At 43.6% G+C, this 25,766-nt stretch overlaps 1 protein-coding gene across 2 annotated transcripts in view; it reads left to right on the forward strand.

Moving 5' to 3' along the window:
• Positions 1–25,766, forward strand: part of GRK5 (G protein-coupled receptor kinase 5) — a 173,697-nt gene that overhangs the window by 53,840 nt on the left and 94,091 nt on the right. For both annotated transcript variants that reach the window (XM_072870695.1, XM_072870696.1), the window contains exon 2: positions 16,257–16,352. In XM_072870695.1, the coding sequence (XP_072726796.1) occupies positions 16,257–16,352 (96 nt within the window). The remainder of the gene's footprint in view (positions 1–16,256; positions 16,353–25,766) is intronic.

Genomic DNA, 25,766 nt, shown 5'->3' on the forward strand with positions numbered 1-25,766 from the left:
ACCCCATTTTGAAAAATGGGTCTTCCTCAGAAAGCAGTTGTGTTGATGAGTGGGAATATTGTGACCCTCTGGAGCCACAGGGGATGAAATCCTAGCCCTTGCTGAAAGCAAAGGAGCATCCCAGCGACAGCAACGGGCTCAGGATGTCACAGGGAGTGCTTTTGGCTGCTGTACTGTGAGCTGGAAACTCTTTGGGGATGGGATCTGTGTTCAAGTATTGCCTCGTACAAAGAAGTCCTGAATTTGTTGGCCTCCAGGCACTGCAAAAAAGCAAATGTTTAACAAGTCCTGTGAGCAGTGGAAGTAACGAAACATTGGTGCCATTGGATTCTCTGGTGTCTGGTAAAGGGTGAGTGTCAGCCTTTTTTCTCAGTGGGTCTTTTTGCTCTCTCCAGCTGCTTGTTCTCCTGCCGGCAGTAGGAAGGTGGTGTGTAACCCCCTTGACAAGTGACCAACAGTTCAGAGTTGGTGGAGGGCATCCACACCACACCTGCACGTGCATGGTGCACACAGCAGCACCTGCACCTTTTCTCTACAAAGCTGGGCTGCTTAAAACAAATGGAGTAAATAGAAAATAAAGAATGCTTTTCCTTCTAGTGTCTAGCAGTCCTAGTTATCTTAGGTCCTCTGACAATATGGAAAACTTTTCGAGAAGAATGGCTCTGGTTTTATTTTGTTTTTTCTAATTAAAGCTGTGCATTTAAACTGTCTGTGATAATTTCTTTTCCCAGTTGTGCATGTGGAGTGTTTCAACAGGACTGTAAAAGTCATGTTAATTTATGTGAGGGAAAAATTCATCTTTAAGCTAGAAAAGCTTTTGCTGTTTCTGTTTGCAAAATGCTTTTGGGTCCTTAAGTAGAGGGCACTGCTGAAAAGCCAAGGGATGTGTTGGTTTTATTATTTTTATTAATATACTTTAAAAGCAACTCAGAGATGTTTTTCGTGATACCTGAAGCCAAGGCAGCAAAGTGCAAACTGCTTTGTCATTTACTAACATGGAAAATGTGAAACAAAGTAGATGGACCTTCTACTTTTTTCCCCCGTCTTTGCTTCTCTACTTCTGGGAGATTTCCTTTTTTAATAATTCAGAACACTGCCTTTTTAGGCATAAAATACAAATAATTTATATTTATTTTTACTATCACTGTAAGCACTCTTCCGCATCTCCTGTGTTATTCTGCCACGAAAAACTTCCATACCAGGAAGCCTTAGAAACCAGCACTTACTCCAGAAACAATCTGCACTTATAATTTTGTGCAGAGGGGACTCCTCAGTTAGGATCCTTATCTCTCCCTCTCTCAAGGGGCTTGTTTAAGGGCTTGCTAGCATGCGTGGCTCCCGATGAAATCAGCTGGAGTTGTAGGTGCTTGACATAGCTGGACTTGAGGCTATTAAGGTTGAGAACTAGTTCTGCTCTTGAGACACTAGTCAGGCTGTAGGGCAATCATTGCCTGCATTTCAAGAGGATTAAATATACAAAAGCCTGGAAAATAACTGAAATTCCTAGTATGGTAAGGCTGAAAGTCTAGCCCTTAGCTTGGAGAAAAATCCCATGTCTTCATGCATATGAGCCACGTATATGTTTACTGGAGATGGAGGGAGGCTATTAAACCCAGTCATTCCATCGAAGGCAGAAAAGACAACCAGGATAATCCTGCTTCCACCTTCCACCCCTGACACCCCATGTCCCCTGTTGCTGTGGGAGAGGCCGAGCACGAAGCCGTGCCGGGTGAGGTGCAGTGCATGTCCGCAGGCAGCAGGAGAGCCCGAGCCGGAGCAGCAAAGGGCAGCCTGAACTTGAGGCTTCCTGCCTCCTGTTGTTTCTGCGTATCTTTCCCATAAGCACTTGTTTTCAGCCGGGGTCCTGTTTTTGTTGTCATTTTAAAATGTAATTTGGAACATTAACTTCAGCCAGCTGAAATTATTTCCTTTTTGCCCCCTTATTGAGAAGGTTTATAAATATCGAGTTACACGGGAAGCAAATTCTCTTGTTATCAGATTGTTCTGTAGTCACTTTTCTTTTCCTCAAAAGCATAATGGCAAACTTTATCAGTGCTCAGTCATTTGTTTCCTATTAAACACAAGTGATTAAGAAACTGTTTGGCTCACTGGGAAGAGTTACTGACCTGTTTTGTCTGTAAACGTAGCTTTAAATTAGGAGACACCTGAAACTGGTTGGAAGTGAATATTAATTGGGTTCAAGTTCCATAAGCACAGATTGCAGTTTCCCAGTGGGATGTGGTAAATAGCCGTCACCAAAATAATATTAATTGCATTATCTCCCAGAGTGGTCCCAAGAGGTGCTAAAATAGCACATGTGCCACTTGGGCTTAGATGCTTAGACACGGAGATCAGTGTTTGCTGCTGTGTTGCTTTGCACAGTGCGGCGCATGCTGCGTCACTGGGGGACTTGAATAAGATAAGGAGGCTTGGATTTTCTGTGTAATTGCTTCGGGTTTTGCTCTCATAAGTTTAAAAATCAGAATACCGTCTAAAGCAACAGCTGAATTTATTTTTTCTGCCCTGACACCCTGAAAGGAGTGATAGTAACAACCCCAAATACGGATTTTTATAAAATACCTGAACAGAAAATGTTTCTTGCAGCAGAGACTGTGTCTTCCCTGAAGGTTTCTTCAGCTCCAGAGTGACTCTCAGTGCCACACAAGTGGTATATATACACATTTGTCAGAATCATGCTCTGCACGCCCGACTTTATGCTTGGTCGTGCCCCTGGTATGGCAATGATGCACTGCCCTGTACTACCAGCACTGTCACAGGTGGCGTGGGCTGCACCCTGAGCACTGCCCTTTCCAAAACTGCAGCTGACAGGCTTTTGCTGCAAAAGCCCCTCTATTACTTTTGCTCGCCTAGTAGGACATGGGGCCTGGGGCCCGTGGGGATGGCCAGCTGTCCCGCAGAGGCCGGGTGGGCAGGTACCTCCGTGCAGGTCAGACCACTCTCACGCTGGGACTGGCTCTGCAGCGTGTCAGGCAAACTGGAACTGCTGAGCCAGATGCCTCCCGTAGCCCTTCAGGGAGCCTTAAACCATGTTAAGTCTTTGGGGACACTGTTTAGCCCGATAGACCCAGCAGCCTTCCTCCCCTGGGTATTGATGAGCGGCAGAAGTGAGAAGCAAGCAAATCTACAGTTCAGTGAGGGCCTGTCGCTAACTTCTTCGTTGTTAATTGAAGCTCAGCAAGCTGGATTCACGCAGGATGTAAGTACACTGGCCTTGGAGCTAGAATTGACTCTGACCTGATAATCAGACTTTTCCATCTGGGCTAGAAAAACATGAACCTGGTGGGTTGTTAGGGACATGCTGGCCGACACTTAAAGACAGCAATACTAAAGGCACCATTATAATTAGCTCAGTCAGAGACTGAGCACATAGATTTACTTGAAAACCAGTGTGTCTGTTCCCTGGTCGACGTGACCTCTGTGGAAATACACTGCTGAAAGAATATTTAGACTTTAGTCACCTAATTCAATGTTGCACGTCCTTGTTGTCAGTGTGACATATTACCGCTTTTAATTAAAGGTATCAGCATGTACCATAATGAGGGGAATGACTTACAACGTAAGAAGTCACTTTACAGATCCCAGAAACTGACTGGGAGGTTGATACTGTACTTTTTAAAATTCAGAAAGTGCTTGTTCCTTGTTTAGGTAGCTTTAATTAAAGACCAGAGGGGTTCACGTATATTTGGATGAATAGGAAAGATGTGCCCTTCGGTCTGTTTCACAACAGCTCGAAACTAACATAACCACCTTAAAACAAAGGGAAGCTTTCATCCTTGTTCCTGCAACTCCACATGAAAGTCTGAATTGAAATGAGATTGAGCAACAAGAAGAAAATAAGTAAGTAGACCTCGTTCTTAACTGTGGAAGAAGTTGTTTCAATAGAAAAGTGTTAGCCAGCTTCACAAAATGTCACTAACTGGATAAAAATGGTCCCCTAGTATTTCCCGGTTTCGTTATTCCTCCCACGATGACACTTTATACTCAAAGATGCATTGCTGAGCAGGGGTTATACAGGACAATGAAAGAGGAACATTTTTTGGAGAGGGAAAATACAAAGAAAAATTTTGCTTTTTATCATACATTTTGGGTTTTTTTTTCTCTTGCTCTCGATTTTTCTTCAAAACAGGAAGAAACAAGCTCTGACTGATTTTTATAGTGTAACTCACACTCCTCCAATTTAACTTTTTTTTTTTACACTTGTTATATTCAAAGATCTGGATCGGATTTCTTTTTTTAAATATAAGCAAACAATCTTTCTTTCCAAAGAGAGCAGGATAAGCCGTGGCTGCTCGACTGGGCCCAGGAGGTTCCGTTTTGTGCTGCAGTCAGCAGCAGTTTCCTACAGTGACTTCGTTTGACCCGCACGGCTCTGACGGGCCGGGGCTGGCAACAATCTCGGCTTCAGCCATCAAAACATTCCTTTGTGGCCAAGTGCCCTTCTGCTTTCTCCGAAATATCTGGTGTCAGTTTTAACAAGAGGGGAAACAGACGTTCGTCACCATTAATTCGTCGGACAATTAAGGCGGTGATCTCTGACCCCCTGCCGTTATTGGCTTTCAGAGCCAGGGTAAAGGCCCCGCACATATCTGTTCTCTGTCATTCCCCATGAGCTGCGCTAGTATTTTATTTACTCAAAGGCTTAGTTTTTGCCCACCACCAGCCAAATGTATATGCTTCATAATAAAAATTACTGATAAGCTGTCCCAGACAGTGGCATTAATCTCCGAGTGAGGATAAGAGAAAGCAAAGGGAACAGCTGGCTGTCAGGAAAGCATGTGAGCAGGAATTATGCATTTATTTAGATTTATGTACATATTAGAAGTGTCTGTCCCTGGCGGCGGCTGCTTTTGGTGCGTTGGGCTAGCTTGGGCATCCGGCACGGCTCTGAACCAGAGTCGGGGTCTGCACACTGGGAGGAGTGGGTGGTGTGGGATCGCAGCGTGGTGATGTTTTCTTCTTCTTCATCTTCCAGGCTATGACAGTACCTAGGTTTTGCTCTCTCCTGGAGTCCCTGGTGATCGTTGTTTGCCATGGCCTGTTTCCATGCTGCTCCCGGGGAGCTGTTGGCCCAAATCAATACCTTGTTTTAATTCTGGCCCCAGGGCTGCGGGGAGAGCAAGTGGAAGTGCAGGACTTTGTGAGCAATGAGGAAATAGTTAATGCATCCCTAGCACAAAGCTGCTGGTTTGTGTTTATTAAGACGGCGCTTACCCCCGCCAGCTCTTGGGGTGGGTGGGTGGGTGAGACAAGAGTGGGCCAGCTGCTTGCATCATCTGACGCTTACGCCATGCAGCCTTCAAGCCTCATTTTTCAGTCGCTGCTTTTGAAGCACTTCATTAGCTAATCAGAGGAACCCTCTCCTTTGCTTTACGACAAGTTTCCTCTTTTTTGTCTTCTACCTCCTAATTTTCTCTTTTTATTTCTGCTTTTCTTGTTGAGTCCTTCAACTGGTAGCTATAGTAACACCCGTGAATGAGTGACTGTAGTACACCGCTACGACCCACTCCCCTCGGTAAAGCTCTGCCGGGCTTTCACACGCCTGCAATGGCTTGGCACCCTCTCTTATAGGGGTTTCTCCGAACAACAGGGACAGTCTTAGCTGGTGAGCCGGCTCCATCCTGCTTGCTATTTGCAGCTGCAACCTGCAATAGATTGTAGCAGGAGGAATGAGTCACTGGCAGAGCAATCTGTTACATCAGATAATCACAGATTACCTCCATTAACCTGAATCCCTTCTGTAACCTTTTACAATAATGATCCTAAATGCTGACGCATACAGTTGTGTTACCATCATGTCTTGGGCTGCCAGTGATTTTTGAGGACAATGTTTTCTATGATTTCAGGGGTGATTTAGCAGGGTGTGACGGCGAGATCCGCAGAAAGGAGCTGTTGGTACATTGTTGCTGGACAGGATAAAGGGGCCAAAGCCAGGCTTTGTAGCTAAGTAAGGGGGAGAATTTAGGTGAAATGCAGAGTCAAGCCTCTTTGCTTGTTTTTGCCCCCGCTGTTTCCCTCCTGCTGTGATCTTCACCCTTCCGTCCTCCTGGCACCAGTCACACCGCAAACTCCTGCAACGCTGCAACCTCGGTCCCCACCAAAGCTGTCCGTGTCCATTCGCATCAGCCCTGTGCACTCTCTTCTACCCTTGCCCTGCCACCTACTAAGTACTTTTTTCTTCCAAAGCCAAAGCATGTGCCAGCACCTTTTCCCCTCTGCCAGCCAGTCACTGCAACTCTAACCAGGTATTTCAGGGGGGTTTCATCCCCCCTCCACATTTCTGCTATGGAGTGTGTGGAGGCTTGGCATATATCTACGGTTCAATTATGCTTTATGCATATGTCTATAGGTGAGATTCTGACTTGGTATTCAAGCAAGGACAGCCAGCAAGATGGACAGGGTCATTATGTCCTTTTGTGGTAAAGAAAGATGTGGCTGATCCTGATCTCAAAGAGAAAGTGACTCAACCTAAGACACGTTACGATGCTGTACTTTTCTTCCTGACTGACTCTGGAAGCAAAAGGGCTGAAGTGTCAGAGAAGAGATGTTCCTCTGAAACAGTTCTGGCAGTGTAGCCCATACACGTGTTCTCAGGAAGTTCCCAGCCTCATTTTCACAATTTTTAGCTTGTTTACATCAACTGTCTGAAAAGTGTGTTGAGAGAAGGATGAATCCAGCCAGGCATCATTGAAGGACACTTCTTATGGCCATTGGGCTATCTTCCTGGACCGCAAGACTGATGTAATGGTCCTCTAGACCACTACAAAAATACAGAGACGCCACAAGAGAAATATTTACTGGGCACCTGATAGCACTTCCCCAGTGCCCTCCTTACGCAAGCGTCCACATCAAGCACATCCTGTGCCAGGATCTGTGGTGGGATTAAATGTGGGAGGAGAGACTCTGGTAATGCAGCGATTCGGTAGAGTATTTGTATGCGTAGGCAGCACAAAGGGGCTGCAGAGTCACTTCGATTCAGGCTCTGTGTAGCTGAGACCTGTGTGTTGCACCTCTAAACATTTGGGGTCTGCCTGCCAGAGAACAGGACTGAGTACTCAGGTGGACTATCTAGATGCTTGAGGGACTTACTCTTCTGCCTCCTTCATGGAGACTCTACACTGTTTCTTTCTTGCTTTTCTGGTGGCTGTTTTCCTGACTCAGACGTAAACCATCTAAACTGAAAGAGTATGCTGTTATTTATGTACGGAAAGCAAAACACATCTGGATTTCTGGGTTCTTATCAGAGCATCTCAAAGCTTTACCGATTCCACCAATTAGGTGGAACTAATAAATCAGTCAGGCCTAATAAAACAGCCTGTCTCAAATCGTTAATTTTTCATGACATTTACTAAAATTCTTTTCTTTAGCTCTGTTGGTAAATTTATTTAGGTGAGGGCAAAAAAACAGAAAAGACCATAATTCTCAGAGCTTGGCTACAGACTGCTGATAGGAACACACTTGGATTCTCACCTCCCATCCAGCTGGATCTCCTCCCCACAGTTCAGAAATACTCCTTATAAAACTCAAATGTCAGGAACACAGAGGCTAAGTTCTTTTTTTAGAGACTGCAGAACTATTTGCAGGAGAAAAAGCCCACACAGCTCTTTGACAGGGACAGAGCAAACCCACATCGTTCCCTGCTCAGGGCTGGGTTTTTTCATGTTCTCCCTCTAGAATTGGCACCAGAGCGCTCAGAAGAGGCGAGCCCCATGTATTTACCTGCACCAGGTCCAGGTTTCCTTGTGTGTTCCTTCTGCCTGTCTCGTGCTGCCCGTTGTGCCGTTGTGTCGTGAAACATCAGAACTGCACAATGCGGAGCAGTAAATCGGCAGACCCTTCTTAGACTTCCAGTCATTTCTCTCAGTGTCTAACTAGGACCGACACATCCCTTCAAGGTATTTTGGCTTTAAGGGCCAGCCCTAAGAACAGCTGGGTTGCTTAAGGGATGCCACTGAATCCAGGAACACTACACATGCTCCTGGGTGATCTACGTGGGCAATGGGCAATACATGGACTATATGTGGGTGATGAGTTGCATCTGCAGGTTTGCGTTTGGAGGCATTGGTTAGCAGCTTGCATACATGTTACTAAAACAGGCTAATAAATATATAGAACAGGTCATAAGTTTAAAAAGCCATTGCTTAAAGAGGAGTTCCTTCCTGGAAAGATGTTATCAAGCCCTATTCAAGCAGGATTTCTGGAGCAGGGATTTGCGTTCTTTCTTTGGAAGAATGGGAAGCAGTCTGCTACAGTCAAGGTAAATCGCAGCTGTACAAATTAACTTAAGGGAACCGGTAAGGAATGTGGGAATTTAGATTCACTTGAACATTCAAATATGGGGAGGCCATGTTCCCTGTTTAATTCTTGCGTGCTTCAAAACATGTGATGGTTGAGAACATTTCTGACAAAAGAATCTTCCTTTCTGAGAATGAAGTTTTGTCAAAAATGAAAGGGTTTGCAGGAAAGTGTCTACTTAAAAGAAAAAAGGATTTGCTTTTTCTAGATTCTTTTTGACAATATAGAAACATCATTTTAACAAAGTAAAGAATGTCAATTTACTGTACCCATTTTGTTCCAACGATATAATATATCTTAATACTCTATTTGATATGTTCTATGATAATGTTTTGACGTTAGAGAACTGAGATGACTCAAATGTTATCAAAATGAAATGGTTTAATGTCTTTAAATCAGATTTTTCTAGAACTTTGAAATACTGACTCTCAGCTCCAGTTTGGAGGCAAACTCCACTGAGATATTTAGCATTTGTAGCAGGATGATAACCTTGAACAGCTCTGTTCAAAAGGTTGGTCTCCCATAGTAATCATCGATACTGAAGTGTTACAGACAAACGTTTTCTGTTACCTACACCATTGATGGACAAAATCTCTTCATACTCCCCAGGTTCAGACAGCATAGCCTCTGCTCATTCCTCCAAGAGACCTTACAGGTCCAGAAACAGCTTCCAAAGGAGCACAGTGGCTCCAGATTCACTTGTTGCATTGTGTCTTCTGCTCTTGTTGCCAACTACAATGTCAAATACTATCCAGGCCCCTTTCAGTTTGAAGCCATCAACTCAGTTCATGTCAACAGCCTGTTGAACCACCTGATACATGGTAATGCAACAACACAACTAAACTGCCTGGATTTGTGCCACTAGCCTGGTTTACTTTGAGGTCAAGAATAAGAAGTTAAAATTTTGGGCTGTGCTTAATTTTACTATTTCAGATGATAGCTGGTTTTATTTTTATAAGATTTACTGTTTGTTTGGTTTTTTAATAGATAGTAAATCTTCAGCATACTGTGTATCTTCTGGATTATTTTTGTTCGTGGCATAAAAGCCAATGTTCTCTTTTTGCTCATTCATCAGCTGCAGATACACACAATACCATTAAAATACAAGGCATAAAAGAGAGAGACGCCATAATAGACAAACTAAAGGTGCTTACGCAAGGGAAAATTAAACTGCATTCAGGGAAATCACATCACCAAACAACTCCCTGTTAACATGCGTAGCAGCGAAACATACACCCAGCATATGTGAACTGGCCCACAAAACCCAAGGACAACTTGTTGAAATAATCTCAAATGTGCATTAAAAATACCCAAAGAAGGATGTAGGCAGACTTGTATGGAGAGTGCCACAATTTGGGATGCCCACTGAGAACAACAAAAGAAATTAAAGGCGGTTTTTTTCAGTTTAGTTAAGATCCTTTCAGTGTGCTCTGACTAGGTATAAAGGTAGCTTATATAAAGACTTCTTTATATTCCTATAGTACCAAAATGGCCTTGACATATGACAGTCAGGCCCTGAGGATCAGCCCTTAGCTTCCTCTGTCCCTTCAGGGCAGTGAATGTTATTAAAGCATATTATTAACATACACGTTCTTATTAACATATAAAATGTATTATTAAAGTCATGTTTCAGCCACTCATCAGTATTTACAGTACTACTTGACCTCTTATTTAAATAATAGGTAGATATTCCTGCAATAAATATTTGTTTATGAACAGTGACTTCTGTAAGCCAACATTAATAGGACTTTAGATGCCAGTTGTATACAAAATGTTTTGCCCTCTGGTCCTCTGGTAACCAGATTGCAAAGCCAGCCTGACTCCGTTGGGGAGAAGCTTGTATTTTTGCTTATGAAATTCCCATCTCTGTGGTTCTGAAGGCTGAAACATGAAATACATCTGCTGTTCATTTCCAAAAAGCAATGGGAAGTTTTACACAGCGGTTGTCAGGCTTATGTATTTGTAGCAACATGCAGGTGATTTATGTGCAAACATGCCGTGACAGCAGGGAAGATGGGCACAAAACCCTTGTCACGGTCTGTGACTATTCAGAGGGTCACATTCATCAAAAAAGGCTGCAGCAGATAAAGACAGATTAGCATCGATACGAGGAGCTATGTAACGTGATTCTCTTTTGAGGGCATGTTGTGGACTTTTTGTTGTATCTTATAAACGAGAGCCTCTAAAGTCTGGTTTGCAGAGGCATTGCATCCCAGTGGATGGTGGACACCTGCCTGCTTTTGAAAATCCAGCCCCATACTCTTCTCCTTTTCCTTGGGGTGACATAGAAGGGGATTCATAAAGGGGTTCCTAATGGTCTTGTAAGTTCTTTTTTAAGCACAGGTTAGTCAGGAGTATCATCTAAGATCTTGTAAGGATAAAACAAGGTTCCTGGGGTTTTTTTCTGCTTTCCCAGATGAGAAGGGCAGGATGAAGGGCAAAAAGTAAGCAGTGTCTTTCATTCTTTGAAAACAAACTGTTTTTATTTGCTAGTACAGCTGAGCGTAGGTGGGAGTAAAGTGAGAGAAGAATGGTGAACCTGGGTGAACTTCCACATGGTCTAAGAAGGGTAGAACTGTTTGCCTTAGAGGCTAGATGTGTTAGATATGAAAAATTCTTAGGGGAAAATGATGGGCTGATAAGTTTTATTCATGCTGTCTCATTAGGAAGAGACACTCCAGGAAAATAAGCAGTTTGAAATTGGTATTCTTTGCCTTCACAAATACATGGTTAATCTCTGGGACTCACACCCACATGAGGCAAAAGGGCATTCAACAGTCCAGGGCATTTACCGGGAGGGTAAGAACAGCCTGAACTTAAGTAGCATAGATTCTAAAAAAGAAGAGGAAATTTTTGGAAGCAATATAGCTTCATGTTTTGTTAGCCATATCTAATTAATAGGGTATGGAAGAAAGTACCTGCTTTCCAAATACTTTAGAAACAGCTTTCTAAGATCTTCCTCTGAAGCTGCCTGTGGTCCGTCCTGTACTAGACAGACTATTTGTTTAATCTAATATGGCAATTCCATATATACCATATAGCTGCATACACTTCAATGGGAGAGAGTGAGTAAAGGAAGGCTGGCAAGAGGAAGAGGAGAAGAAATGTAAACTTCTTTTGAGTGGAAATAGGACGCTAGTCATGATTTTTGGACTTTTAATATTTTTTTGAGTTTGTTTCTCTGCTTTCACGTGCTGCGTAATCAAGGCCTTGCAATCAGAGTGTACAGAATTCTGTACTCTTGTTGGGAAGGACTTGGATGAGAGCCTAGCTACTGTTGCGAAATGCAAGACACAAACTGTAGTTGTCCTTCAGTGATCTGTGGATAGTTTACCTAAATTGTGGACTGACTAGATTGCAGATAGTACAGTTGAAGGCAATGAAATGTTTGGCCATCTTGGGTTAGCCAGGGCTGGCAGCACGGGGTGTGATGCAGGCTTATCAACTTGGGCAAGAACACAGCAAAAGTATGAAGCCAGCTTAGCCATGCTTAAAAGTCACTTTGCATGGTGGCATGAGGCACAAATGGAGTATGCTACAGGCATGATGCTGGAATGAATTCACCCATCGTTATGTTTAACTCTGTGTTATGAAATATCTTTAATCAGCTGAGCAGGAGCATGGCTCGATCCTGTGCTTAGCAGGATTAGCAGGCTCAAGGCCTTGGCTTCAGCTCCTTGCTCTGTCTCTGATTTCTCATGACATTTTGGACAAGGCACTTAATATCTCACTGGCTTAACAATATGCAGGTACTTTCCTACCTCCTCTAGCTATTAAGAGAGTAAGTATATCCTGAATAATGGAGGCAAAAAAAGTACGCACCTTAGGCTAAGAGTAGCTCCTGCTCTCAGATGTTTTACATGTGTGCCTCTGGTTATGTCTCTCTCCTTGCACGCAGAGATCAGACCTAGCTTTGCCATACAGCATCACAAGGTGATACGAAAAAATGCCATGTATTTTTAAGTAGGTAGGATGTAGAGCAAATGCTTTTGTTTCCTGTACGACTGGTTGACATGTTAGAGAATTAGCTTCAATCCTCGGTTTGCAAATGCTGAGTTGTTAAGTGCATGCAAGGGAGTGGAGCTGAGATTTCATGCTGCTGCTGGGAGCTCACCTTTCGTCATCATCAGCAAACTAAGATTTTAAAGCAGTCAGACCCTCCAACGCCACATGATGGAACTCACATCTAAAACATGGCACATCTGTCAAGTCTTGCCCTGAGAAGCTGCCTTGAAGATTGCAAATCCTCCTGTCCAGAATAGACAGTGCAAAGGCAGCAATCAAGACAACGTGTGAAAAGCTTCCCTTTGCAACCTGCACAATTACTGACCTATTCAGAGAAACCTCCCCTTTTAGCTTTTAGCTCTGCTAGACAATTTACCCTGTCTCAGCTGTCTCACTGCATTATGTCCTTCAAACCCCCTGGAATTAACGTTTGGAGCCAGCAAACACTGCTGGCTCCACAAGAAAAACTGAGAGCGGAAAGGTCAGGTCGATTAAAGCAGTTGATCAGAATCTTTAACATAAAGACGTCACAGGCAAAACAGTAACGCTACTTCATGCTCAGCTAAGAGCAAATGATTCATCAGGCAAGGCTGCTTATTTTTGGAGGATGGCCACAAAAGAGAAGAGAACACGCTGGCAATATCGATCACGGTTGTAACAGGGGACCGCAGAGCCCTTCTCCAGTTTTGATGGAAATTTAATGTCGGAAATACATCATCCAATGTAAATATATCAATATATATTTTACATCGAATGGATTTTAAAAATGCTCTGGCCCAGCTTAGCAGAATCATTTCGTCTCTGCACAAATCTCAGTGCTGTCATTTAGAGCAAAGGGCTGTTTTGCAATTCTCTGCACAGCTTGATGCTGCTAAAGATGCAACCATTTTGTGAGGACTTTTGTAAAGGTGGCTGGAGAAGCAGGTGTGCTCTGAAATCTCCAGTGCTTTGGTCTAGAGAGTAGACCTTCAATGGGTGAAGACGTACCAGTGTTGAGCAGATGCAGCCTAAAGGATGCTTTCATCTGGCTTACTCCCGCTGCCTCCTGTGTCCAGAAATGATTGGAAATCCTGTTCTAGCAGGCCCCGCTGCCCAAGCAGCTGCATACCTCTTGTGCTGCCTCCAGTGCCTGCTCATGCTTAAGCAGAGAGCTCCTGCCTGCGCCCTTACAGCACCCTTTTGTCTATTCCTTGGTAAGAGCAGAGTGGGTCTCTGCAGTGGGAGAGGCAGCAGGCAGAAGCGCGAGGCACGTGTTTGTACGTGGAGGTGGGATAAGCTGCTCTGGGAGCTGGCAGCCTGAGGAAGGGATCCAGAAATCCAGATTCAAACCCTGTGGCTGTCGAAGGGGGATCATTCTGCTCTGACACCAGCCCAGCTGTTTCCCTCCCTCCTTGCCCTACCCCTTCCTTCCCATCCCTCCCCCAGTGCTAATAAATGTATACTTAATTCATTTAATTCCCATGGGGCTTTGGCATCAAGGCATAGAACTCTAAGTTTACAAGATAAATGAGTGTGAGGAAAAACATGAAGCAATAGTTCAGGGAAGAAAATGCAGCCAAAGAGAATGACTGGCAAAGAGAAGGAAATGGGAATTCCTGGAGGAAGGATCATTCCCCAGAGGAGCGTGTGAAGGGAGGGAGGGGGCAGAGAAGTGTAAGTGCAGTGTGATGAGACATAAGGGCAGGAGCAGCATGGAGTGTGCAGGAAGGCCCCTGGAAGAGAAGGAGAAGAGGGGCGAGTGGAGGTGGCAGCCTGGCAGGCAGGAGCGGCTGTGCAGGATTGCGGGAGCGAGTTTTCAGGGAGACGAAAGGCAATGGAGGACCCTTCAGGTTGCTGAATCCCACCCCTGCAGTCACTCGTGACCAGAGCAGAGCCATGCGCTCCAGGAAAGTGGATGAACGGACCATCACAGTGCCCACCCCGGCCCACAAAATGCTTCTGAGAGCCTTGTAGCGTTCCCAAGACCTTCAGCCTGGAAGACTAAGGATTGTATGCTGCAAGAGGAGAGCAAGACAGCCTCTCTGATACTGTGGCTGGAGGGATAGGAGAGGAAATGACTTTAGCAGCAGTGTTTGGGATGCAGTGAAGAGGGGAGGTTGAAGCAGAGTTCATTATAGACCCAAAGGGTATCTGTGTTGCGTAATACTGTGTAGCGTGGAGGCGGTCGCAGCTCTCTGTGCTTTACCGGAGACTAATTCCTGGAAAGGGTAGCATAGCTGTACTCCTGATAGTCTAAACAAGCTAGTTCTTTCATGGCTAGTACAGATATCTCTGCTTTACATTGCATAATGTAGACATACAATGGATTCCTGTCAATAAGGAGTTTAAAATAATTCAAGGCAAGCTCTGCAATAACAAAACCATTGGTCACCAAAAGCAAAAGACTAACAGGTGAGATGCAGAAGGATCAGAAATGCCCCACAGAGAGCAATACTTCACAATTTTTTCCAAGGCTCATGTTTTCTCTGTAATGGTCTGCTACCTTTTGAGTCAATGCTCTCCTAATTTAGCCTGCAATATCATGTAGTGCCCAACACACTCTCAATCTGCGATTGTGACTCTACCAGCCCCTCTACAGAATTAACTCAGCTCTGAATTAGTCATTTGATGTGCCCGTGCATGTAAAATAGTCTCAAGTGAATCAGATTTTGTGTGCAGGGACTGAATTGCAGTAAATACAGCAACTTGGAGAATCTCAGTCTGCATCTGGGCTTTCACATCTGGAGGGATACTCTTTCTCCAGTGGCTGTGCAGCCTCTCAGAGCAGGACAGGCACACAAACAAACTGGGAATGAAACCCCCAGCACCACAGCACACCTCCTGCCCTCTGCAGTAATGCATAAAAAATGTGGAGGCATAAAAGAGAAACCTAGGGGAGGGCTGGAGTAAAAAAGTGCCCAATGATAGCGAAAAAAAAAGACAAGAAAAATCTAAACATGTCCTCTTAGGCTGAGCTGCTTCAGATCTGAGTGCCCATCTAGCAGACGCTGGGGGAGAGCACACACAGCATGTCAGCCTGCGTTAGGCTTGCTTGGGCTGTGGGAGCCTAACCCCGTAGGCACTGTGTTGTCTAGTGATCCCAGCAAGGAGCAAAGTGAGGTGTGCTGGAAACACTACCATTACTGGGTGGAGCCCACTGCAGAAGGCGTCCCTCTTGCAAGCTCAGATGTGGCACCTAGAGATGCCAGTGATGCCTGCAGCAGGGTATTTATGAGGGTATTGAGGAGGAAGATTCATCAGCATGGAAAGGCTGAGGGTCTTGGACCTCATTCAGCCAGAGCTGGAGGAAGCCAGCTAGGTCATTCACCCTAAGAACAGTCCAGTTCAAGAAATCTCAGGGAAGAGTGAGAAGGGGAAAAACAAACCAAAACCAGATTTTCTCTTCACGATGGTATTACATTAATTTTCTCCCATTGTTCTCCTCCTGTGGAAGCAGCAGCGACCAGAGTGTGTCACATTAGCGGTAATGCCACGTTGGCAGTATATGTAATGTGAGGGATGGATGGCGAGAGTTGAATTTTGGTCTTCAGTTTCCAGCACTTCTTTTGGGATGGAATTGGGGCTTATCCCAAAACCAGAAGGGGGAGATCCAGGTTGAAAAGGTGTGAGCTGTCATTTTACAAGATTATTTAACTCGCGCAAAATGGCTGTCGGCTGGGAGAGAGGTGATGTTGGAGATGCTCAGTTCAGCACTGTCATCTGAACTGGACCTGATGGGCCCATCGGAGCTCCCAACCTTTACCAACCTGGTCTTCTGCCAGATGCCACCTCCTTGGGCTGTGTCAGCCCAGACAAGCTCAGACTTGATCTGTACATCTACCCACAATGTCTCAGCTTTAAGTATTAATGATATCCTTAAGAACTGTGACTGGGCTGGTAAACTCTGGATGGGGCTATGCCCCCAAAGCAATCTAATCCTGATATTTCTTTCTCTGCAGGAGGTGGAGGGAAGCGCAAAGGCAAAAGCAAAAAGTGGAAGGAAATCTTGAAATTCCCGCACATTAGCCAGTGTGAAGATCTCCGAAGAACAATAGGTAAGAGCTTTTGCCTTCTTTGGAAGTATTGCCTAAATAAAACATGCTATCAAAACTGCTTCAGCAGAACAACATTAAAGGTAGTCATCATTAAATGGAATCAGTTGAGAGATGGGCATGCAATGCATGTACCTCCCATGATGCTGCCGTGCAAACTCAACATTTTCTGGTTCCTAACAAGGCACTGTGGATCAGGCAGGGGGACTGGCATAATGTACTCGCAAGGCAGGGCTTGGGGCTGGCAGCGGCCAGGCCCTTTGCTTTGCACGCACAGGCTCTAGGAGCCAAAGGGACTTTGGAGTTGGACAACACCTGGCACATGGGACAGATGCTTTGGCTGGGTACCTACCAGGGCCAACATGGCTGTAAAAGGACATTCAGAAACGAATCCCCTCACCGCATCCTGCGTTCCCTTGTAATAACTAGCTCTTTATCAGGGAGGAAATTAGACTTGATGAAAGCAGAGAGATTGCTGATGTAGTTGAAGGTTAATATTAATTATACTCTGGATATGATGTTTGAAGCGGCAGCCGCTGCCCTCTGCCAGGCAGGTTTGCTCAGCAGTACCATCCTATATTCAAACCACAACGCTACCTTATGTAGTCTTTTATAGGACAGGTAAAAATTCTTTTTAAATTACTTTGTTTTATTGATGTGGGCCAAACACTGCAGATTTGGAAGGGAGCTTGCAGTGGCCATTTCCAATAACACAGCATTTCTCCTGCTCATACCTGCCAAAATTCAGCATTCTTTCAACAGCTGCCTTGGCAAACAAGGCTAGCAGCTATCTCCTTGTGAATTCTCCACTAGAAAGCCCACTATTACTGATCTCACCACAAGAGGTTAACTTCAGCAACTGAGGCTCCTTTTCTCCCCTACACTGACGTAAAATCCAGCCACTGGCAATGAATGAATGAAAGGCAAGAAACTGTAACAACTGAGGTAACGGGCAGCATAATTTGTCTAACTTGGGTGAACTCCTGGGGTCTGAGTGACAGTGCCCTGGCACTATGTACATTTGAAATTCACAGCATGTTTATGCAGAGAAAATATGTGGAATGTTTTGAAACTCTTTTCATGGTCTCCTTCAGTAAATTTTGCTTCCCTCATCTTCTGCTGTAGAGCTAAAAGGAGGTAAAGAAAGGAGAGGGAGGCAGGAGAAAAGAGCGTAGTTTTTTCCAGTTTATGGCCACTCGACAGACACACAAACCCTGGAACAATTTCTGAAGGTACAGAACCTGCTGGAAGCAAATCTGACTTAATATATTGTAATTTGCGTAGGGAATTCTCTCCGTTGTTCCATCAACCTTGGTTCCTCTGGGAGAAAACAGCACCAGCTAAAATGCTTGCTCTTTACAAAGGTGTAATATCCTAAAAAGAGTAATCTTAAAAAAATTAAGTCTGCCAATGATTTCTGTTTCTGAAATGCTGTTTCTGGCAATTTTTTTTGTGTCAGCTTTGTCCTAAATGTAATTTGTTTTGAATTTTTTTTTGTGAATGAATTGGCAAAGTAACAGGGCAAGAGTCCTTGTGATGCTCTTGGTGGATTTGGCTTCACTGCAAAGATTACCTGTTGACTGGGAATTCTAGAAACTGACTTTTACACAATGGGAAATAAGGTCCAAATCCTTGTTCTGTGACTCTGATTTTTACTGAGTAGCTTTCCCACTGAGCTGGATGTGATTACACAAGGAATGAGGCACTGCTCAGCCTGAGTAAGGTCATCTGCCCTTGCTGGCTCTACCATTTTTCAGTTAATCTAGCTGAGGTTGAAACATCCCAGACAAACAGTTGATACAGGGGATCTGACACATCTTGGATGAGCCAGACTCTCTGGTCTATAGCATTAAGTCGTTTGCACGTGTGTGGTTGATCCGAGGTGCTCAGGATGGGTCTGTTGCATTGCAGATCCATTGCACTGGGCTCTGTGCAGCTCATGGACATCCAGGACAAGTACCGGTCATTGCAGTCAGGTCTTAAACCGCTTCTTTTATCGTCTCTGCTGAGGAAGAACAACTCCCTTGGCTTTAACCCATCTTCATTTGTTATTTTCTGCAGGTCCTTTATAAGGAACTTAGGATTTCAGGTGACAGGGTGTCTCCGCAGGTGATTTTGCGAGGGACTGACACAGCCTTCTTGAACCACCGGTCAGCTGAACTGCTCTATGACTTGCAGGGGATCCAGCTGCTCGGTGTGTCTGCCCATCAGTCCCTCCCCTAACAACTTCTTAGCCCACTGGTCAGTGCCAATCAAATTTGATAGTGAAATAGAGACCCCCGGGAGGCTTTTTCCTCCAGTCTCTATGGAAATAGGCAACCAGCAGAGAAGACCAACTTTATACAAGGAAAAGGCTACAACTTCAATTCAATGTGTTTAGAGATCAAGACAAATACTGGTAGGTTCTGCTCATCACAGGCCTCTTTGCCGTGTGTCCGCCTCCCAGCACTTTTGGTCAGACACAGTCTTGCCACTTTGGTTAAAAAAAAAATCACACCGAGTCTTAGAGAGTTGCATGAACCGGAGGACTAGGCTGTTGAGGTTTTGTTGTACTCCTCTTTTCTGGATGCTTCCCAAGAGCCTCCGTGGAAAAGCTGGAGGCAGGGATGGGATGGACCTTTTGATTTAGAGTGGGCACGGACTGCTGTAAAGAAAGGCACAGCTTAGTTTAATGCAGCCGTGAGCCATGGATGGAAAATGCTGCTGTTGTGATTGTGGCAATACAACCTACAAGTGTGTGTAGATGCCCACATTTTGGTGTAAAAACGTGTGTGCTTTTGCACCCCACTAAGGTGTACTGAAAAGAGTCTGTGTGTTAAAAAAAATAGTGTAGTGTGAAAAGAAATCTGTGAAAAACAGGAAGGCTGAAATAAACCAAGGGTCTGCGACCTGTGTTGACACAATTATGAGTCAGTTCATACCTTTTGGTTCCCTCTGTGTTTACAGGAGACTCTGTGTTTGACTATCCATCATCTGGTGTCTTACTGAAAGACTTGCTTAGTAAAGCCCTTTTTTCCCCTCCTTCTTGTGCACAGAAACAAAAATCAAAACACCCGAGAGAAACACTGTTTTTTGATAAATAAACAAACACTGGAAACATCTTTATTAAAAGTGCCATTTAGCCAAGGAGCTATTTTTTGGATTGCACTTAAAAGCAACTTCTTTTCTCCTTTCTTTTTTGTCCAAAGTACGCAACACCTTTTGCAGAGAAATTCAGTGGCCTTCATTGTGTGCTAATTAAACAGGCAAGTGGAACAGGGATGCTACAATAATACCTTTACTGGGCTCTGAGAGAGGCTTGTATACATATACTTGTATACTATGAATGGCTAATGTATGTTTCTATTTGCAGCCCTCTTCCCGGCTGCATTTAATTGTGTGAAAACAGCTAGCCCTTTCCAGGTTAATATTGGCATTAGCAGCCCTTTCAATCGATGAAAACTGGTGTTTGAGACACTAGTGATAATGACTCGTGATGGATGCTGCTAGTAGATGGTGTTCTGCTATCTTTAAAATTCACAGATGATAGCTTAGCAAAAGAGAGATGTTTCAAGGGAAGGGAAAAAATAGCAAGGCGCAGCTTTAAAAATTCCTGCATTCGACAAACATGGCATGAAGAGATGCCACAAGTTAGGGATACCCACTCGTTTAAAGGCCATCAGTAAACAAAAATATGAGAAAAAGTTGTAATTTTGAAGGCCAGAGTGTCTTTTTGATGATAAAAGATTCTGGATGTCTGTAAATATTTCTGAATGACGCAAAAGGTTCTGTTGGTTAAAAGTGTGGAATTTTTATTTATTTTGCTCAGACCCATTCTGTGCTTTTTTTTTCCATGAAAAAACTGCTTGGGTGAAAGAGTTGATTATTCTGATCTTTGGCAAATTTTCTTTCGCAACTGTCCAAATGCTATATAATAAATCAAGATTTTTTTTCCCCATAGATTGAAGTTTGTGGGGAAACTGCCACAGAATGTGTCTGCTGTTTGTTGCATAGAGTGATTTGTTGCATTATTGCAGAAAACTTTAACTCCTTCAGTAAAGCAGTTCCTGGTTGTGCATTGTACTTAGGTAGAAGGAGAACTCTGATGATTTCTCTTGTTAAATATTTATATTCAGTGAGATTTCACAGTCAGAAAGATCAGTCCCATTAATACTAATTTTGCCATGCTTGGTTTAAAAGGAGAAAAAAATCCTCCCTGTGCCATTTAACCTCTTAGGTGACATGTGCATCCCATTTATCCAGGGTAAAAGTAGCTTGAGCTTCCAATTCTGGCAGGTTCTCTTCAGCATTGTTAAAAATACACTTCTGTGTGAGAAATGTGAGAAACGCTTTGTAGAGATGGTGAACAGAGTAAGGGGTACAAAATCAAAGCCACAGAGTTCACATGCGCACTTTTTACAAAAGCTGCCTCTTTTTCCCCCCCACTGTTTTTGTATTGTACTTTTTCAGACATGCTCAAGACCTTCACCTACATGATCTTCTTTCAGTCACTTTGGAATTTATCTACCTGGAGGCATATTGATGGTGCAGGCTCTGCAATGGGATTCAGACCTACCTAAACGAGGTTTTTTGGGCTGCCAGCACGGGCGCTGATAGCAATCAAGAAGCAGCAGTATGGACATCAGTGACAGGGAGATGCTTGAGTATTTATCCAGCTTCCCAGAAATGCTTTGCAGCCTGCACTGAGCTCCATCCTGTGGCAGAAAGACTGCTACTATACCCCGGTTATCTCGTTTAAAGGTAGCTTGGGCACCTCTGCTCTGCTCCACGGTGCTGGGACATCTTTCATGAATTCCCACCAGCAATTCTCGGGTTCCTTGGCTTCAGAGGTTTGCCAGCACTGCAGAGATAAATGCATGGGTGAGGGGTCTTGGAAAAGAAAAGTGTGAGTTTCCAGGCTTACTCGCAAGGGAAACTGCCTCTGGGAGATCAAGCGACAACATGGCATATCGATGTACATCGCGGGATAAGGTGTCTGTGTGGCACCCTGCCCCGCTTCAGCTGGGGACAGCGTCAGACCCAGGGGCTGTATCCACTCGGGGAATGGAGATGTAGGCAAAGAAATACAGTGCACGTGCAGATCCCAGAGTCTGAGACTATGTGGTGGTGTCACTCGTAAAGCTCAGGCACTGAAGCTGGGAAAGAGAAGGCATCAAAAGCCCGGTCTGATCAAAACCACAAAGAAGCAGCCAATTTTCTCTCCACCAAATTCTTCAGCTCTGATGTTTACAGTGATTAAAAAGCAAGGTTTAGAAATGTAATCCTGAAGCCAACAATTAGATCAAAGGAAAGAATTGCAGCTTGCCTTCCACTGTAAATAACCGAGCACAACTGGTTATAACTTCTGTGATTGTCTTATACTATCAGTCTGAATACTACACCTAAGGCTGGTCTCGTGTTTTTGGCTAAAAGTAGAGTTTGAGTTTTTGAGAAATATTTTTTTTTGTAGAAAGCATCAGCTTTCCTTGGAAAAAAACTTACATTTTTGTTGGAAATAGTTTTTCAACAAGTAGTCAGGATTCCGTGGCATGAAATAACAGCAAGAGGAATTGTCTCCTATTTTCTATCCAAATATGTAGGCATACGGGTAGCTGTGTTGGGAAGGTGCTGGTGGTGTGTGTGTGCATACAGCCAGAGCTGAGTACCCAGCATGGAGCTCTACAACACCTCTGGGAGGCACTAGGTTTTCTGCAAACCTGGGGAACTGGAATCAGTGGAGTAGAAAATGCTATCTAGTAAAAAAAGAAAAAAAAAGACAACATCCTGTATCATTGTTATACTGTTCATTGAAATATGTTTCCAGAGAAATTCGTATCATTTAAGGCCCAAGCTGATAAACACATAGCCTCACAAATAATTTTTTATCCACACAGGGAGTCCCTTTAAATTCGGTTGACAACAGATGGGGGGTTTTTTTCAGCAATCAGAATTGTGCTCTGTATGAAAATAAATTTTCCCACATCGGTGCCCTTAGATAACTGCAGCATAAGATATATTTCAGTCACTACCGGCAACAGCAAAGTGATGTCTTGCTGGTGTTCTTGCATCACCCAAGTGTCAGCTCCTAACCCAGGTGTTCGTTAGCAGCCCAGGCTGCCTGTGCTTAAGGGAAGGAGTGGGGCTCCCACCCTAGGGGCTCTGCATTGCTCCTGGGGGTCACACTTACTGCGCCGGGACTCAAGGGCTAGTTGTGGTGCTGTGGTGTGGTTAGTCCCTTTGATGCTGGAGCGGTACCTAACAGAAAATCTCCCCGGATGAGTTGTCCTCCGTGGCAGTTGTCTGTGGGATGAGTACAGAAAGAGCACAGAGAGAGAGGAATCCAAGAAGGACTGAAAGCAAAATTGGAAGAACTGCCGAAAGCTGCGGATAGGATTTATTGCTCTGGAAAAAGTTATGCAGATTTTTTTGGATAACATTAACGCAGAAAAAACCCCTCGAACTGATTTATTTCTGAAGGAGAAGCAAAGCCCTTCCCCTTGACAGTCCCCACTCTGTACACTTCCCTTCCCCCTCACTTTCTTTTTTTCTTTCTTCTACAGTAGACGCAACTTTCCCCTCTCTTCCTTGAGCCGAAAGGTCTCTGTTGCTCCTTCGAAGTACAGCTTATGCAATCTTTCCAGCGTAGACCTTGCCTTCAGCAGTACCCTGTAGTTTCTTGGATTTGATATGCTGTCTGATATCATGAATACATCTAAATTAAATTAGATACTCTTCAGGGGCAGGAACTGGCCACATGATAGAAACTGTTCCAGCACATGAAATGATATGGCTGATGTCAAAACCATATTGTTTGTTTACAAACCCACAGTTGGTTCAGTTCCTTTCTTTAAAATCCTTCAGATTCAACTGTAATTCTATCATAAACATAGGTTTCTAGTGCTCTAATGATGGACAAACAGAGCAATGTTTGGTGCCCTTGCAAGATTAGCTGTATCCAGTTTATAGCGATGGGTGGAATTGAGAAGGGTTGTTTTTTTCCTTGCAATTTTTTTTTAATGCCATCACAGAAAGTATGTGAAAAACAAGCTGGTTTATGCATCTAGTGAGACTCAAGACTAACACTGGGAGAACAGGCTGCTTGCAGGCTGCTTGTACTTGACAGCTTCCAGGACGGGAAGGGGACACAGGGGAAATGAGTTGAAATGATCTCAGCCCACATTCTATTTACAGAATTTATTTCACAAGACTTAATCCATTAAGTATTACCTTGGCACTGGCAACCCAGAAAGAAACCAAGAAAGACGTTGCTATTCTCCATAAAGAACAGGCAGCAAATCCACATCTTCTTACCAAACAGTGAGTCCATACCAGTCGTCATTCAATAGAAAGCCTCCTAAGGGAGAAATATTATCACTAAACCTCTGTATTTTTATTTTATGGCAAGACTGTATTTGGTGCAATAAACTAGTCTTCGCAAATTAAGAAGAAAAAAAATGCCACGACACACTTTGAATTATTTCCAGAAGTTATTACAGGGATGTGCAGAAAAGGAATTAGAAGAAAATATATCCTTTTAAAAGATCCATTTCATCTCTCGCTGAAAATAGAAGTAGATATTGTGAGCTGCAGGGTTTTTTATTATCTTATTAGTTAATATGAGTCATTAAGGCTAATTAATACTTATGCAGTGATTTGGAATTGTAAAATGCTATGGAAGTGCTCACGGGTCCTGTTAAATAGTAGTACTTGGTTGTTAAGGAAATTTATTTTAAAACCAATTTAGCATTTGCTGGATATGGGGAATGAGAGGTAGGGCTACATTTATGATAAAAACTTACTCTTCTCCCTGCTGAACTCACTTGTAACTTTGCTACTGGTAGTGATGAGAAGAAGGTGGCAGGGCAAAGCAAGCCTCTGGTTTGGTTGACTCTGTTCAGCTCTGCTGGAGTCGTGAGAAAGTTTCCCTTAAATTAAATTGTACAGGAGCCCTTCTATAATGAAAGGAGGGAACTGTGGGGAGGGAAAAGAGAGAGGAAAGATCTACCAGACCTACACAGGGATGCTGTGAAGTGCACTCATGGGATGAGCAGCCTCCAGTCCTCATGTTGGGGATGCATTCAGGCTTTTAGGGAGGGATGGGATTAACCTAAGTTAAGGCTTGTCAAGGAAAATAACTCATTTGGAGTAGTTGGTAGAGGAAGCATTATTTTTACTTGGCTTCTGCTAGTTGTCATAGAGGCCTCTAGGGTTGTGGCTGGGCTTTGTTTTAGGCTTTGCTAGAAAAAGTCATGCCGGGGCACGCTGAAATGCTGCAGGTCAGTGTAGATGAACATAAGAGACTGAGCCCTTGGTTCAACATTTTGTAACAAAAAATGGCTTTTTGAATGAAATGTGTGCAGTAGAAAAGTGGAGTTATTATTCTGGTTAAAACCTGAAACCCAACGTTTTTTTATTTCCTCCTTCCGTGCCCTTCTTTGGTGGAAGAGGGACAGGAGAAAAAGAAACATCCTATTCTTTACTTCAAACCACAAAATAAGCGTTAGTTTTCATTTATATGAAAGCCCCCCTAAGTAAGTCCATAAAACATTTTGAGTGAAGCAGAATCCACATTTTTTAAATATATATATGTATATATATAAATATATATACATATATATATATATGCTCTATTTTGAATATCTGCAAAACATAAAAGCAATCTTGTACCTCTTTTTTCAGTTTTATTTCTATCTTTGTAGCACTTCTTTTACTGAAGCACTCTTTGCCACAAAGGGTACTTCTTCGGCAGGAGCTGTACTTCTTCCTTCGTTGTGAAGGTCCTTGATCTGTGCGCTGCAGTTCCACTAGTTTAGTTATTTTTTCCTGACAGTGTAAATGGACAATAAAATGAATGTAAATACAATATTTCAGTTTTAAATATAATATAGGGCACTGCAAATTACTTTATGGGTTAACAGCGTTGGTATTCATACTCCTTGTAAATCCATGCCTGAGGCGAGACCCCAGATAAAGTGCCTTAGTGCAAATCTGGCCCATTATTATCCTAGTGCCCTTGATTTCTGGCTTTTGAGGAAATGAGAGGTTGAGAGCTTTTAGGGTAATCCCCCACATAACTTTTAATTCTGGTTTTGAGACATAGTGTGGGGGAATTCACGTGGGGAATGTTAAAAGTCTGATCTTTGGTGGTTTGGCTGAATCCCTGAAGTCATTTAGAAATTCCATTTCTTTTTCAGGTAATCACTATATGCTGCTTTGAAAACACCTTGGAGGTGATAATTGGAAACATTTCTCTGGGCTCTGTAGATCAGAAATTAAGACATGGCCATGCATTCTGCTAAATATTGATATTAAAATAGAACCCTCACTTGGCAGGGTTGAAGCAGGACTTACGAGACTATTTGCGAATAGAGTTCCTGGTTATGCCAATACTTTTATTTACTTATTGATCACATTTTTACCATGCTAAACCAATGCCAG

Source organism: Ciconia boyciana, chromosome 8, assembly GCF_034638445.1.
Source record: "Ciconia boyciana chromosome 8, ASM3463844v1, whole genome shotgun sequence".
NCBI lineage: Eukaryota > Metazoa > Chordata > Aves > Ciconiiformes > Ciconiidae > Ciconia > Ciconia boyciana.